Raw genomic sequence first — 17,445 nt, 5'->3', positions numbered from 1 at the left:
CTGGAGGAAAATGTAAGGCAGCATTAGGAATGTAATCACAGGAGGGCATATCACTGAATGTGTTAGTCTAAAGCAGTTGTATTGGGATAGGTGAGGAAAAAATTGATACGGAGACAGCATTTTTCCATTATCAGTCATACTGGGAGATGACTCTTTTGGATCATTCAAAAGATCTTATGATTCATAATCCTCAAAGCTGATTTGTTTTGGGTTTGGGTTTTTTTTATTTATTTCCAAATTTACAGTTTGGGGTTTTATTATAACTCAGTTTATATGCCTTAATAGTTCCAAATATGTACCAATGTGATATCAAATACAGCAGCTTCTTACCAGTGAAGCACTGCACTATCTTAGTTAGAATTTAGTTATTAAGTGCAGATGAGGTTCAGGATTTTAGAATTATTCTTCTTTCTAGAAAGTTTGGGTTGTTACCTTTAAAAAGAGTGAAGTCAAACCACCTCTATGTATGCCTGAAAATCTTAACTTTAGCAAATAAAAGTAGCAGATTTTGTTTGGGAACCTTTTTACCACTGAAAGCAATGAGGACATTCAAAGCTTGGGTTTGCCTATATTTCCCATCCATTCAAATTTCTTACTTCTTCCAAAGTCAGCTTATGCTTCTGCACTGTGCAGTCTACTTTGACAGCTGAATGGAAGCAATTAATCAAATTAAGGTACTTCATCACAATTATGAAGGAATCAGCAGAGAAGGTATTTTAGAACAATTCTAATGGATCAGCTTGTCCAGCTGCCATGAATCCAGTGAGACAGTTAAAATTACCTGGATGTTTTCAAGTAAAAAACCCACATTCACAGGGGAAAACAAAAAGAAAAGTCTTTAGACAGTGGCAAAGTCAATGAGACAGCAGTTACAATTAAATTTTGATCCCTTGAGCAACCTAGTCTCATGAGAGGTGTCTCTGCCCATGCAAGGGGTTGGAACTAGATGATCTTTAAGGTCCCTTCCAACCCAAACCATTCTATGAATCTATGAATCTTAATTTTATAATCTTTGCATCTAGTGAACTTAAAGAGATATTCACAGTTCCATGCTGCTTGTGTACACTATGTGGGAAAATGGCCCTTAATTTTTTCTCTTCTTTATTTAGTAAAATCAATATATATATTTCTGTTTGCATTTACATGTCAGTTTGACACTCCTTTAGAATAAAGTGGTTTGTGTCTAAAACATAAAACCTTATTCCTATTAAAACAACTTGGGTCCATCATCTTGTTCTGGATAGTTTTTGCTTTATGCTCCTGGGGGGAAAAACACAAAATGACAATGTTAATTATTACTTTTTTCCTTCATTTTATTTCACCTTAAGAAAAGTTTGTCAGATTTCAAACTGTTCATTTCCACTTTCCTCTTAAAGTTAGTGAAAATTGCTTTTTAAATTACTGTCAATGGAAATAGTGCAATGAAAACTATCCATGACATTAAAGTATATTTTTCTAGAACAACATTGAGTAGATTTCAGTCCAAAACATCAGCATAGGATAATAAAGATGAATGTACTTCTTTGTAGCTTCTCATATAGCTTTTAAATAGTACTTAGTTAAAGGATGTGCACATCTGGGACATGATTTGAGACTCACCTTGATTTAGCAAAAATTATCTATAGCCCTTACAAAAATAAATGGTATTCCTTGGTATTTCTATCTGGGAGAAGTCAAAATCCCCTTTTTGCACGACTACAGAAAATCAGTTGAAACTTCAGGCACTGATTTAGCTATACTGGAACTTGGAGGGGCTGTGGTATAAAGCAAAGAAAGGTCAATTAGTTTCCTACAGACCCTTCCCCCTTTGGAACACGCTGAAGTCCATTATTAGAAAACTTTCACTCTGTCACCACTGATGACAAAGTACCAAACATAAGAGCCTCATGGTGTGAGAAGTTACTGGCTGAACTCAGTAAAACCTGGAAGACATGTTACTTTCAGTGGTAGTTACATATTGAGTTAGAAGCCAAAATCCATTACAATTCAGAATATTGCAAAAATATAATTGTAATGAGTTTCTGATCTATATTTGTTTTAATTTTAAGAATTCAATATTAAATCTTCTTTTTTTTTTTTCTTGACTGACTGACCTTTAGATCTGTGGATAAGTAGGAAGCAAAATATACCCTGTTTTTTTTCTTTCTTCCTTTGATTTATATTGATTTATCAGAACTCACTAGGGACTGAAAGACAAGAAAATGAAGATAAGGTTAAAGAAAGGTTAAAGCATAGCATTGAAGCTCTTTTTACAAGCAAATCATTTTGCATTCTTTAAAATCTCATCTGCAAACACTGTACATTATAATCACTGTAATTAAATGCCTGTCTTCCTAAAAAAAAAAAAAAAAAAAGAAATCATAATTGAAAATTATATATAGAAATCATAAATTGTTAATTAATGATATGCTGTTCTGTTTCACTTCCGATTGCACCTCCTGCTGGGCACAAATGGTCTATTTGCTTCCAGTCTCTGCTGTGAATTCTTTCAGTTCCACACCTTTCCACTATCATGTTCTCTCCCTTCCTGACTTTCATGACTATCATATGGTACAGAGCCATTGTAGGTTCAATTGATAATTTCATGGTGTCAGTGTTTGGGTAAAGATGCTTGTGATATCCAATAGACATGCTTGGATCTGGTTATCCCACCATGGAAATACCTAAAATTGCCATGAAAATTATAAACTTGCTCCTAAAGAGCGATTTAAAATTAGGATATGGTAGAATTCATCATGACCATGAAAAATTTATTACCTTAGCTTGAAGAAAGAGTAATTTTATCTTCAAATGTGTATTTTTCACAGGAGACCCATTTAAGATGAATAGGTTGAAAATGGAATCATAGAATCAGCCAGGTTGGAAGAGACCTCCAAGATCATCCAGTCCAACCTAGCACCCAGCCCTAAACAATCAATTAGACCATGGCACTAAGTGCCTCATCCAGGCTTTTCTTGAACACCTGCAGGGAGGGTGACTCCACCACCTCCCTGGGCAGCCCATTCCAATGTCTGGAAGCATTAATACTCTTTAATTCTATATTGGAAGTGTAGGGTAAGGTATCTCATCTCACATACAGATGTAAAAGGGCACATTTCTACAAAATTGAACTCTGAGTACTTTGATGAATAATCTCTAAATTAATGCCAGAAAAATGTGTTATGCTTTGATCTCTACTTGTTATTTTTTGGCTCTAATTACTTCTTATTCTTCTCTCTACTGGTTGATGGGTATTTAACCATACCCAGTCCTTTGAATTTAAACTCTTTATTTGTCTCCTCCAAGATAGTTCTATGTGACAGAGGTGAGGCACATGGGTACTCTAATACTTCATCTCCAACAGGGAGATGGTATATGTCATTTATGGGCTGAAGTATCACAGGTCAATTTTTAACTCATTTGTTCATTGTAATATACATGAGGTCAAGCTAGCAGGGAATGATCTCATTTATTTTCTCCCTTAGCTGTTACCCTTTGCCAGTATCTCCGTTACAAAAGGCGGCAAGAGAAGAAAGGAGAAAGACATGTTTTGTATTTCCCTTAAAAGATACTGCTTTTTGAGGGTCTGTTTACTTATAAAAATAAATAAAGTCAAGGAAGAGGGGAAAAGGGAAAGGAAAACAACCACAAACAAGCAGAAAATTGCCTAAAGTCATTTTCTAAATTAAAAATTGAAGGGACTGAAGGACTTTCTGAGCCAAGATTAAATGAGCTGGATTCTAGTGACAGGACAAGGGGCAATGGTGGAAGTTGAGGAATAGGAGGTTCCATGTGAACCTGAGGAAGATTTTTTTCCACTGTGAGACTGACAGAGCACTAGAACCAGCTACCCAGGGGGATTGTGGAGTCTCTCTCTCTCTGGAGATATTCAGTAACCATGTGGATGCATTCCAGTGTGATCTGCTCTAGGTGATCCTGCTCTGGCAGAGGGACTGGACCAGATGATCTTTCGAGGTCCTTTGCAGCCACTGACATTCTATGAGTCTATGTTTCTAAATCACAATACAGTCAAAAATGCCTAAGAGGTTGGAAGAAACCTCTTGAGATCTCCTATCCAAATTTTTGTTCAAAACAGGGTAACTAGAGTTAAGCAGATTTTGGGGGGGGGGGGTGTAGGGGGTGTGTGCATATCATTGCCTGCCCAAGGACAGGTGTACAAGGATAGCTGTCGCTCTTTCAGTCTAAGAATTTAAACATATTTTTGAGATGTGCATTAGCAGTCACAAGATGCAGCTCATTTGAGAGAGGTTACAGTTAAGGTCTGCAGTGAGAAAATGGGCCTAATGTCTTTTCAATGACAATACATTGCATATGGCTTGCTGCTTTGTAATTTTCTCATTATCCTTATTAGTGTAGTATAAATATAGGACTGACAGCTTTTTCTGACTTACCATGACTGGAAAATTGAGAAGTGTTGCTTACAATTATGTCCTCCCGCAGATGGAGAACTGTACTCTGGCACAGCAGCAGACTTCATGGGCAGGGATTTTGCCATTTTCCGAACTCTGGGGCATCACCATCCAATCAGAACAGAGCAGCATGATTCCCGGTGGCTAAATGGTATGTAAAATGTGCATTTACCCAGTTACATTAATCTAGCCTTTAAAGACCAGCGACACAGCTTTGTTCCAGCAACATCTGTGACATATACACCCCTCTTTTATTTGGAGCAGAGTTTTGTCTTAAACCAGTTAAGCTAATCAAAAGTGATTTATAAAGAGGCATTTTTAGTTTAATTACATTGAGATTTGTGGGGTGTCAGTAAATTTAAAACATATACAGACACTATGGCTAATGCCACAGAAGCAGAATGATGTAGAGTGCAAGCTGAGCAGAAGCTTGATGCATCAGCCACATAATGACATCAAATAACTACAGACACTTGGGCAGGTCTGTGCCCTGTACAATATTTTTTTACTAGATTGAAGGGAATCTGATGTTGATGACCAAGGTCCAGCAGAAAATGAATTAGTGGATTTCTCTGATTAGGCCAGATCTGTCCATACTTTGGCAAAAGTGAAAAGAGACCTGGGCATTCCCAATTATTTGGTTTCAAAATATTCAATAGTTTAATAAGGAACAATAAATGATGTTATAGTATGGGTATTGCTAGTCAGGGCTGTATTTGTTTGTTTGCATGTATGAGGAGGAGTAGTTTCTGGAGAAAATCTGGTTTTGGCTTCACGTACCAAAAATACTTAAATTGCATATGAGTACTCTATCCAAGTTCTACTGAAGTCAGAGTTCCAATAACTTAAATGGAATTAAACTTGGCTTTAGCTACACAAGAATGTGAGCATTATGGCAGTAAGAATGCATCAATCTGAGAAAGCTGACATATGATTTAAGTAAGCCGGTAATACTGATTGTACTTCCCTTGAGTTAATTTATAGTCTAGTATTTGAAGAGTTAACTAGCCACATTTGCTGTATATGCTGCTTGCATCTGCAGTCCTGTTTTTTAATCCACAAGGTATTTTGTTATATTTTTTTACTTACTAGCCACATTATTTATATCTGTGCTAAGGTCTAGGTTCCTTATGCATCTTTGCAACTTACTGCAAACTGTTCACACATTTTTAATGTGTTAGAGCAGACAACGTTTAACAACAGTTTCTTACTAGTTCTGTTTAGGAATTTCTAGTATCATACTTGCTATCATATTAACCATATACAATCCAAAGCAAAACCAGTCCCTGACTCTTAATTAAAAGCACAAACTGTTACTGCATGTTGGAAAAACTCTGCATATGACAAATGTATTGAATATATGTGTCAGATAAATGTGTATTTAATGACGTGTATGAATCTGCATTTTAATATGACAAGCTGTATGAATATGATTTTAGTCCTGGTTAATTTGCCAGGACTTGTGAAACAAGATTCAGATCTGTCATATTTCAGTTCTACAGTTCATGCTTGTCCAGTAACCCAGAAATATTGTTCATTGGGTTATTTTATTATAATAATAAACAAGACTTCTGGACTTCAGGAGACAGTGAAGTACAAAGGTTATAGGCATATCCATTTGTCTTGGTACCTAGTAGAGTAGTAGTAATATGCTAAAGATAACATAACACCCACTTTTGTTATGATAGTCACAGTGACATAAAGTCCAATCATGCAAGCAGAATCTGCTTTTGTGCAGTAGAATTGCGCAATGACAGCTGAGTCAGGTGGATTTATGTAGTGGAAAAGCACAGCCATTGTCAACAGCCCCTGTACCTCATTGCTGAAAATATATCATTCCTTTGTGGATTGGGTTATCAGTCTTTCAGCACTGAATGTGAGAACTGCTTTTCCCAAATTAGCACTAAGGTTACATCTGATAGGGTGCAGAAACCAAAACTGCTTGGAGCTCTGGCAGAGGAGAAGACAGTTGCACATAAAGAGATGACAAACTTAAGCTCTTTAGAATTTAAGTATTGTCCAAAATGAAGTAGAAAGTCAGTATTTGTCATAGCATGCAGTGAAGATGTTTTTCAATTTGATACGGTTAGTCCTTACGCTATATTCCTGAGTGGAAAGTTTCAAGCTAATTTAAAAAGAAAGGTAAGAATCAAACTGATGCTTGTAGAAATTATTCACATAACTGTCTATAACTTAATAAAGAATGGTCCTTAAGTGCATTTTAAAAACCTATCTCTCTGTTGCAACTTAATTAATTTAACTTCCTAAGACAAAAAGATTATCAAAATCTGCACTGCATTGTTCATAGTAAAGGCTCTAAGACTACTCATAATTTCCCAGTGATAACATCCTGGCAGCCTTTCCATGCAGTACTCCTTATTTCAGCATCTGACAGGGAAATCCAAACCTGATAACAGTTAGGGTTTGAAGCTCTGCAGACTTGCCAGTCCTTTGATGACACTTTTTTTTCTCTTTTGTCATTTGTCTATTTTAGATATTATTCTAAAAGAAGTTTTGTATTTGCATGCTTTTAAAGGGGATATACTTCTAATGAACAAGTTTTTATTGAAGGATAAGGTGTACTCTGCTTTCTTAAAGATCTGTATAGATTTTGAATCCTAAGTTTCCATGCTGAGTTTTTAGTAAAAACAGATTGCTGTGTAGTGGCAAGTTTGTTTTTATAATTGCTTTCTGCAGTGTGCTTACCCTTGGGTTGAAAATCACTATTCTAATGGGCATATACTGAAGGCTGGACAAGAATCATAGAATCATAGAATCAACCAGGTTGGAAGAGACCTTCAAGATCATCCAGTCCAACCTAGCTCCCAGCCCTATCCAGTCAACTAGACCATGGCACTAAGTGCCTCATCCAGGCTTTTCTTGCACACCTCCAGGGACGGTGACTCCACCACCTCCCTGGGCAGCCCATTCCAATGACAGATCACTCTCCCTGGCAAGAACTTCCTCCTGACATCCAGCCTAGACCTCCCCTGGCACAACTTGAGACTGTGTCCCCTTGTTCTATTGCTGGTTGCCTGGGAGAAGAGACCAACCCCCACCTGGCTACAACCTCCCTTCAGGTAGTTGTAGACAGCAATGAGTTCACCCCTGAGCCTCATCTTCTCTAGGCTAAACAACCTGATCAAACTTAGAAAGAGAAATCCTCATCCTTGGGCAGTTTAATAGCTAGGTGGAGAGACATCCAATTTTAAGTCCTTGCTAATGTTTATTCCATTCAGAGGAAGACTGTATTTTTTTTTTCATACTAAGGCTAAGAACTGACAGGATGCAGAAAACTCAGATGTTTGGTACCAAAAAATGGAGAGGAGATGCACATGAAGAAAACTTTCCCCAGAATTTAAACATTATCCTTAAGTGGTGTAAAAGGAAGAGGACATTGCACAGAGTGATTAAGATTTTTTGATTTAAGTATGAACACAGAATTTCTACAGAGATCACGCAGTGACTTTCTGGAGAGGCTCCACCTTTGTGAAAAGTTAAATGTTGCTGGGAAGCGGGCTTTGAACTGTGCCCAGCCCAAGGGAAGGTGCTGACCAGCAGCTCTTAAAGGCTTTTAAAGACTTTTAAAAATATTAAATACTCACAGGCTTCTAAAGACATTTCATTTTGTATAAATAATTAAACAGTCACTAAGCCAAATAAAGCAAGGGAGACTGATTCCACAGCCTTGTAGTTGCATTAATCTAGAAGGTAAGGAACTGTACATCAGTCACTGTAGCAGTATATATTTCATTATGGTTACAGTATTGGCCAGATGTGATATGGAGGTATTTGCAAAAACACAGTAAAATAAGTTGGTGCTAAGGGAAGTAATCTTGGATATAAAAAGCTGCAGTCCAGTGCCCTGGACTGAATCATATACTTTGTTATAAGCCATATGCGTGCTTACTCTAGACATTGTTGGCTCCTCTGGTAAGATCATGGACTTTCTCTGCACAAAAAGTTTTGACAGTCTTAGTCAGTCCTAGTGAGGGTCAAGGGGAAAAAAAAATCTGAAATTGAAAAGAAAATGTCTTGTTTAGTGTTACTGTAAGTAGCGATGGTTTTATGTTACACATACAACTTACAGAGTCTTGCCTATAGGCAAAATCCAGTTCAGAGCCATCAGAAGCAGCGTTAGTTCACCAAACTGTAGATCAGGTCCTGCTTTCATGAATTGCTTCCGAAACACAATTAAAAATAGTAATTAAAATAAAATAAAATAGGAAAAAACAAAAATGGTAGGAGGCCTGAGCAGGCTGGAGCATCTTGTCCTGGTACTAGGGAGTTCCCTGGTGAACCATACACAGTGTTTGCTATACACTGTCCTAGTAGCATTCCTGGAAGGGCTGAGGGCATGGCTAGAGGCAAGAAGGCAGAAATGACAGTGCAGTGTACCAAAGCAAATGCTAAGCATTGTACTGAAAGCAGTTTTCAAACTGAAGATTAAGGGAGTAGAAGGAAAGCCTGGAGCCGCTCTTACCTTCCCTGCCTTAAGCACAGGCGATCCGACTGTAAGTTGCTAACATTTTGTGAAATGAATAACTATAAACATTTACTTTAAAGGCAAAATAGACTTGGGTTGCAGAAGCTCTGTAAGGAAATGAAGGCACAAAAGTTGACTTAAGAGAGTATTATGAATTTGCATCCCAGAAAAGTAGGAGAATATTGGCCTTACTCACGCTCTTTACTAGACAGCTGAGAGAGATTGTCAGTCTGGACTTCCAGCCTTGGCTTGGAATTTTCTTGCTTTTTATGGGTTTAGACCATCTCTGATATTATTTTAACATACTTTCCATGGCTTAATTTTTGAAGTGGTGCATTTGCTGTGCTTACTCCCCTGAAGTTATTGTCCTTGGTAATCTTTACAGTTACATAAACCGCTGAGAATTACAGAAGCTGAGTGACTGTTCAATAGGAAAATAAGAAAATGCCCTCTTAAATTTTGCAATCTCCAAGGCACAAGCTTGGCACTCTCCTGGCATCCATACAGAACTTCAGCCATCACTTTATGTTTCTGCTTATAAAGGCTTTTAGAATGTCCCAGCACTGGCCACCTACATGTATAATTTTGAATATATGTATATTGAACAGTAGAGGAATTCATGGCAAGAGAAAAACAAGACTGCATCTAGTTTGTAGGATTTTTACCTCTCCATTAAGATGCCAAGATGCTTAGAAACTAATATTTGCTTTCTTCCAGTTACTCCTGTTGAGGCTTAAATGTGTTCATTTGCTGCATCCTTGAATCTGTAATTTGGTTTTGGTCACCCACACCAAACCCTTTTCCCACCTGTGCATGCCTACTGATGTCCCCCTATTCCATGTCCCTAAATGCTTTTCTAGTTTCCCACCTCTCAGTTTATCTCCTACACATTCCCAGTCCAGATACACAAAAGGCACTAAAATATATGCTATCAGAGGTAAGCATGAAGGGAAAATGGCTGGCCTGCCAGCACAAACAGGTTCCAAACACCCTGGCACTTGGGATCTATTTCACAGAATATATCTGAGATGTTCTTGGGGAAAGGAGATGATGGATGCTATAAATAAAATAAAATCTCCATTAAAAAAAAAAAAAAAGATATATTGAAACAAAGGACATTTAAAAATACAAACAGCACCTTTCCATGCCCCCAAGATAGAGTATGAATTACATCAGGATATATTTAGCCTTCAGTTTAGACATTTTGAATCATGGAGGGAATGAAATTAGAAAAAGCTGCCTAATAAAAGGAGTCAGTGAGACAGCCTGGCTGATGTTAAGAGGAATTTAGGTAATATTTTATGTGTTGTAATGTAGCACACTTGCCTGACACCACGAGGGACTGCAATGGGTAGAACAAGAAGTCTCATTTAGGTCTGCATCCCCATAAGTTTGCAAGGGCATACTTAAACGTCACCTGTAAAAACAGTGAAGGTAATTTGTGTGTGTGTGTGATTTTTTTTGTTGTTGGTTTTTTTTGGTGGTTTGTTATTTCGGTTTCCATATTTAAACCAAATTTTTCAGCTGACATATCCATCATGTAGGCTATAGTATGGACTAGGTCCCACACTTTCCCACTGCTGCTTGTACAGGCATGAACAACTCAGACCCATGCAGGAGCAAAACATGTCCATATATACAAGTCTCATTTCTCACCCGATACATCCTCCCACTGCCACTCCCATTATCTTCATTGCTAAGAATAGTAATAAATAATTTCACAGTGATAAATTCCATGTGTGACAAATGCTAATGTCACCTAACACAGTGCTAAGAAGTACTCAGAAACTATGGTGACGGTGGCATAATAGTTGTGAACAGAATGGCATACAAACTCAATTTACAAGATTTTTTTTTCTCCCTTAAGACTATAGCTCCTAATTTGAGAGATTTAATATGAATTGTAAATTGTTTTTTTTTTCTTATTGCAATCTAACAAGTCTTTTTTATTGCAACACATCCTTTCTGTCTTGGAAGAAATGTAGAATTTATGAAATTACAAAATAATCTCTTCTTTCTTAATGTTTATTACTTGATTGCTGTCACTAACCTGACATGGTTATGACTTAGGAAGACGTAGGTCCATCTGAATACTTGATCAGATGATACATATTTGAACCAACTGATTTCATGTTGTCTGATAACTGCTCCCTGTGTCTTTGTACAAAATAAGAGAAGCATTTGATTCAGAAATCAAAGACCAAATTAGTATTGGAGAGTACATCCTACAGTTCCTGTAGAAGTGAGGAAGATCATGACAATCAGCTGGAAAAATTCCGATCTATCAAGTGGCCTAAATAAAATAATATCAATTTCTTCTGAAAAACAGATCTCTCTCTTCTCACTACCTCTCCTCTCTCTTATTTATTTAAATAAGAATTCAAATAAGTACTTATTTAAATTTCAGTACTGCTGCTTGGGTTTTGTTGTATTTATGTGTGAAAAATTGGTAAAATTAGGCAGAGGACAAATTTTGAGGCTGAAAGTGGAAAAGGCAAGGTAGGAAAGACAAATCAGAAGAGGACATTCCCCTGGTTTGACTGCACATGTTGAAGACTTCCTGACACTCTAGAGAATACGAACTATGACCTGAGGCAAAAGGACTTCTTGCATCAGTAAACATTCTGGTCTTGGCTATAGCCACATTATGCTTAGGGAAGTTAAGATACAAATGACTCCTGGAACAGCTGACTGTATGGGAATATGACATTGTTAACCATGGCACCGTTTACGAGTTTTAGCTGGGTCAGCCTTATTACCCACAGCAAAAAATAGTAACTGGGAGTGGAGACTAAAAGCCATGCTTTTCTGCAATTCATACCATGACTTTCTTTATAGAGCATATAGGATCAAAAATAATGAAAGAGCTCAGAGTGCTTTGTACACTGAGAATTTTGTCTCCTTTCTTTAAGAAAAAAGTTCCTGGCTCTCAAAACAAGCACTATGGAATATGACCTCATCCCAAAGAGATTAATGCATAGTCTTTCTATAAACAGACTTGGATCTGATTATCATCTTGTGGATCTATGCTCACTCATGTACAAGAAAATGATCTATGGCGATGCTCCTTAGAATTGCTAAACTTTAGGGAGTTTATGTGAGTGGTGAACACAATGCCAAGTCAACAACCTAGTAAATCCTGGTGAGCCTTGTGGTGAGGTGAGGTCTGATCATAGCCCTCTCCATCATCTATACTCTGACTTTTCTGGGGAAGAAATTGGACAAATGAGCTGTAACAAGCTCTGGGTAGGTGCTAGATGTGGATAAAGAAGTGTTCCTGGCTGTACAGAGCAAATCAGGCGATCATGCTTGGGTGTTCAAAATTAAATTTGATGATTCAGGTGAGTTACTTTTTGGTTGCATGAGTTCACTCCAGGAATAGCATTCTCACTCCTGCATGTCTCCAGCTCTGCAGCCTTCTCATACTGATAAACACCAGTAACTGTCTGATTAGCTGTAATACACCAGTAATATTCTATGCACTCTAGAAAGGGTGAGGGGTTTATTTGTTTGTGTGTGTGTGTTTTGCTTATTTGTATGCATTTATTTCAATGGATGACTTGTAGAATTGGCAGTGGACAACTTAGAATCATAGAAACAACCAGGTTAGAAGAGACTTCCAAGATCATCCAGTCCAATCTAGCACCCAGCCCTATACAGTTCACCAGACCATAGCACTAACTGCCTCATCCAGGCTTTTCTTGAACACCTCCAGGGATGGTGACTCCACCACCTCCCTGGGCAGCCCATTCCAATGGCAAATCACTCTCTCTGGGAAGAACTTCCTCCTAACATCCAGTCTATATCTCCCCTGGCACAACTTGAGACTGTGTCCCCTTGTTCTATTGCTGGTTGCCTGGGAGAAAGACCAACCCCGACCTGGCTACAGCCTCCCTTCAGGTAGTTGTAGACAGCAGTGAGTTCACCCCTGAGCCTCCTCTTCTCCAGGCTAAACAACCCCAGCTCCCTCAGCCTCTCCTCATGGGGTTTGTGTTCCAGGCCTTTCACCAGCTTTGTAAAGTGCCAATGTTAAGTTGGCAAAATCAGAACATAACTCACGCAGTGGAACCTGTAGTGAAAGCTTCATGTGCTCCATTCAGTTAACACATGATTAAAAGGACCATATCTATCTATATAAATATGTATAAAAATAAATATATTAGCCACCTGCATCAGTTCATAGGAATCCTCTCCTCTTGGCCCTGAAGGTGAATGTCAATAGAGAAAAAAAAGGTAATTTGTCCAGAAGAGGTGAGGTGTTAAGGTTCTGAAGCTGCACTTAGTATTACTTCTGGTGTAGGCCTTACTTTAAATTACACAGTACAGATTTTTCTGTAGTTGTGATTTTTACAAAGATCTAAATCAACTGAAGCAAGAGAAAGGTTTAGACTAGGTAGCAGGATGCCAAAGACGAATCTTATGTTACAGGCATTGCAGATTCAAGGCAGTTTCGTGTGATCTCTGAGATCTCTATGTGGATTCATCCCAGCTCTGATGTTTGGAAAACAGTGACTTTTGGCTACCAAATTATGCCTCCTTTTCTGCTCACAAAGGTAGCTAACCAGTTTTTCAGGAAAAGTTAAGCAGAAATCCTCTTGTAAGGAATCACACAGCAGAATACTAATGGATTTATACAAAGCTGAAGTGGGTCTGTTACAGCCCCCTTCATTGAGATATGACATACACCTCAGTCTTTTCTTTTTTCATGTTCTTGTGTTGTGGGTTTTTTTGTGGTTGTTGTCATTTTCTCTTCTGCTCTAGCCATCAATTTAATGAGTGTTGGCCCTGGCAATACCAATTTCCTCTTCTCAGGCCACCAGGTTCAGAGTTTGGTGGGCATTCAATAGAGATTTACTGTCGACTGGGTAATTTGAGTTCATGTGTGTGGTGAAAAATTAGTGAGGAGAATTACCCAGAAAAGTGGATGCCATGACAATGCATGTCACCATGGTGTGACCAGCTCTGCTGACATAGGTTTCAAAAGCTCTCCCCCTGTGAAAATGGGGCCTGTTTGCAAATTAATTAGTTTCTGGCAGCAGCTTGATTGTTGACCCAAAGTTTGTAGAGTGGAAAAACAATCAGATTAGTGTGTTCAGTATAAAAGCCCAGCGCGGCACTCAAGAGCGGTTTGCCAAACTGTTGAAGCCGTGAATAGAGTGAAACAAATTCTTTCTTGAGAAGCCAAGGCAAAGGTTAAGTGTGATGTGACTAGAGCATGCTGGCCGTGGGGCAGTGGGAGGAGAATTAGAGATTCCAGCCACACAAAACCAGAGAGTGCTGAGCAAGTTGCATTGAATTTAATGAAATTCACAGCTTCAGACGCAGAAGTGTTTGGCAATGTTTTAGTCTGCGTTACAGGGAGAAATAAGATGGCTTTGTTTTAAGAAGTTTTCTTTGTACAGCCATGTGGGACACTAGAGATTGGGCCTTTAAAGGGTATTACAGACACTTCCTGAGCCTCCACACTGTTTCTAAGCACCTGCAGACTTTGAGGTTTATCCTAGTTCCTCCCTACCACACACTGGCTCTCTTTTTTCTCTAAAGGCTCAATCCAAGCTTTCCATTCATCACCTCCACCACTGGGAGAGGTTTCATCTTTTAAACAGTGCTAGTGCCAAGACTCACAGACCAACATGTTAGAAATCAACCCTTGCAAATAGATAGACTAGATAAAAGCTGTTATTTGTGTACTGAGACAAAAGTTGCTTACTAAAAAATACCACGAATCAGATCTTTAGTTGACAGTAAATGAGAATATCCTCAATGAAGCCAAGAAAGATCTGCAGATTTCAACTCATTGTAGTGTTAACTACATTAGTATGCTCTATTTCTTCAATGGCTATTCTTTTTTATATCAATCTGCCCTTCAACATCCATTTATGTCATTCACTGTTATTTATGCCTTTATAAATATTTCCTTTACATCAAACAACTCCTACCCATTTTAAAAAAATATTATTTTCCAAGTATATCAGAAAAAAAAAAAAAGAAAATACCAAAAAATGTGGAGGAGACCTTGTTCATGTGCAGTTGATACAGTTTTCTCTTGAGCTTATGTCTTGAACCTATGGTCCTGGATCGGAATACCTGACAGAACCAGGGGAATGGGAGGACAAAGCTGCTGATCTGAAGACGTGGACTCTGCCATTACATAGCCAGAAGCCAAACAAGTAACTGAGATGCCCAGCACACTTAAGAGTTAATGATGTGAGGATACAGCCCTCTAGTCTGTTCTTACTTCTTTTCCTCATTTCACAAAATTACAGTTGTTAGTCTGCAACCTATACAGACTTTGCGAGTTGTTCTTAGTAATGGGACTGAACCTTACCCCCTTTACGCTAACATTCCTGAACCATGAATTGCTTGTCCCAAAAGGCATTCAGTATTGCTTGCAATTAACACAACTGATTGCTCAAAGCTGACACCTGATGTGGCACGTAGCCAGCTGGAAGCATAATTGGCTCCTTAGATGGAGAAACATCCACTTCACAGTGGAGTTTGCAATGATGGAATTACTAGTTCAAAGTAAGCCAGGTATTTGAGTACCTGGTCTATACATTAAAATATCAACTAGCACTAGACACGGGTTAATTAAACTGCAGACTCAAAGCCTCCCTTTCTCTCTGTCTCCATGACTTCCCCTTCTCTTTGTTCATGAAATCATGTAAATTCCAGTCTGAATACTTGTAAGGCTAAGTAATTGCTTTTGTTCTTTGAGTTATTTAATTACAAATCTCAGTAGATGACAAGTCCTCTGCACTAAAGGAAGACATCGCATTTGCACAGTTACAGAATCCTAACACAAATGTGTGTGGCAAATCAGTGACTGCAGATTTATTCATACCCTCTGGGACCTACACTGCCTTTTCAGCTTAGCATGCAATATGATTTAAATTACAGCTTGTGCAGAGCTGTGCCTTGGGATTACACTCCATGTTTCCAACTGTTTATAGTTCAGTGAGCTTTAACCTCTGTGATTCTGAAAATTAAATAATGTCACGGCTGATATCAAACTGATGGCTGGTACTACATTGCTAAATACTATCTTGTATTAAAAGCCTATTTTTACAGCCAAGTAGAAGCATTGCTACATTTAAAACATTGATAACACAGTCAGGTAGTTCAAGAGCACAATTCAAAAGTCACACTACAAAAGAATTGCAAAGCTAATATTAAGCTCCATTCTCAAGGATATATTCTGACTTCAGTGATTTAGCAGAGTTATGGCTATTGGCTTTACAAGAGCAGGGCTGGGCCTACTGGAGTACTTTGTGATTTTGGTAGGCAAGACACAAACAGCATGTGAGATCAAGAAATAAAGCATCTGTTGAAGTTAAATTTCGATTTATTAAGGGTTTTTTTCATATTTGATAGCTTCATTATTTCTGAAGTACTATGATATATCAATCCTGAAAGCCCTGCAACTGAAGGCTACCTTAATATTTTTAATGTTTATGATAACATCTAGGGTATGTCAAAGTATGCAGATATTCACCAGGCTAACAGTCCAATACAGCTTTTTAGCTCTTTCTTCCTCTTCTCTCAGATCTCTCAGCTGTGTTGTTGGTGGCTGTAGGCTGAAAGTTTCATGTATTAGAAAGGTGAATCATCTTGCAATGTTATCAGGGAAATGACTTCTTTCATAGGTGTGGATTAAACCATGAATCTCTGAGACCACCATCTTTTGTACAGCATCCTCCAAAATCAGTATTTGATATTCCTGAGCCCTTAGGGCTGCCTCAAAAATACTCAGTAAATGAAGACAAAATAGTTCCCTTTCTGATTCACCTTTTAAAGTGATAGGCAGACCTGTGGTTTTGTTACATTTCTGGATTATGGAAATGGGTATTTTTAACATATGTTTATACGTATAAACTTAATTTCCTGTTTGTAAAGTTTTATGTTCTGATAAAGGCAGGAAGATTTGTAGGAAGATTTTTATTAGATGTATTGATATAAGAAGAAACCAAATATTTTTTTCAGGGACAGGCTTTTTTAAACAGATGATTATTCAGAAAAAAAACTGGCCAAAACCAGAAGAAAAGTTATTTTAAAGATTGGATTACATTTTATTGCCACTCATTCCACAGCTCTTATGAAATATTTGAAAGTATTCAGTGATAATACATTATCTGTGAATATGGCCTTCTATATGAGGATTGGTGTTTATAGATTCTGTTACTGCTGTTTGAACAAAATTCAGTATCTGTATTGTGCTAGTTTAAAGCAGGCTAGAATGCTTTGGTGAGAAGAACTAGATTACAGGCTGTAAAAGGAAAACAATGGTGATGGACACTTCGCTCATAGGCTTGCTGAGATGTACAGGAACAAGAAATAAAAGCACTAGATAACCACTCTCACTCGGGCTGCTGGCTGAGCTGCATCTCTCTAACCTCACCCTCCATTTTGGACTAATCCACTTTGCTTCCTAACCCCCTGGCCAAGCCTCTATTCTTCCTTGGGACTGGGGTAAGGTTGAGAGGGGTAGGGGGAAGGTGAAGGAGCAGTTGAGAGCCCCTCCTGGGGACTCAGGTTTCTGGGAGGGGAGTT

The 17,445-nt window shown here is 38.2% G+C and overlaps 1 protein-coding gene across 1 annotated transcript in view; it reads left to right on the top strand.

Moving 5' to 3' along the window:
* SEMA3A (semaphorin 3A) overlaps positions 1 to 17,445 on the top strand; it is a 185,647-nt gene that overhangs the window by 117,251 nt on the left and 50,951 nt on the right. Inside the window, exon 6 of the mRNA XM_064142584.1 lies at positions 4,441 to 4,560. Coding sequence (XP_063998654.1) covers positions 4,441 to 4,560 — 120 coding nt within the window. The remainder of the gene's footprint in view (positions 1 to 4,440; positions 4,561 to 17,445) is intronic.

The sequence above is a fragment of the Pogoniulus pusillus genome, chromosome 4, assembly GCF_015220805.1.
Source record: "Pogoniulus pusillus isolate bPogPus1 chromosome 4, bPogPus1.pri, whole genome shotgun sequence".
Classification (NCBI taxonomy): domain Eukaryota; kingdom Metazoa; phylum Chordata; class Aves; order Piciformes; family Lybiidae; genus Pogoniulus; species Pogoniulus pusillus.
This window is presented reverse-complemented; position numbering and strand designations above follow the sequence as displayed.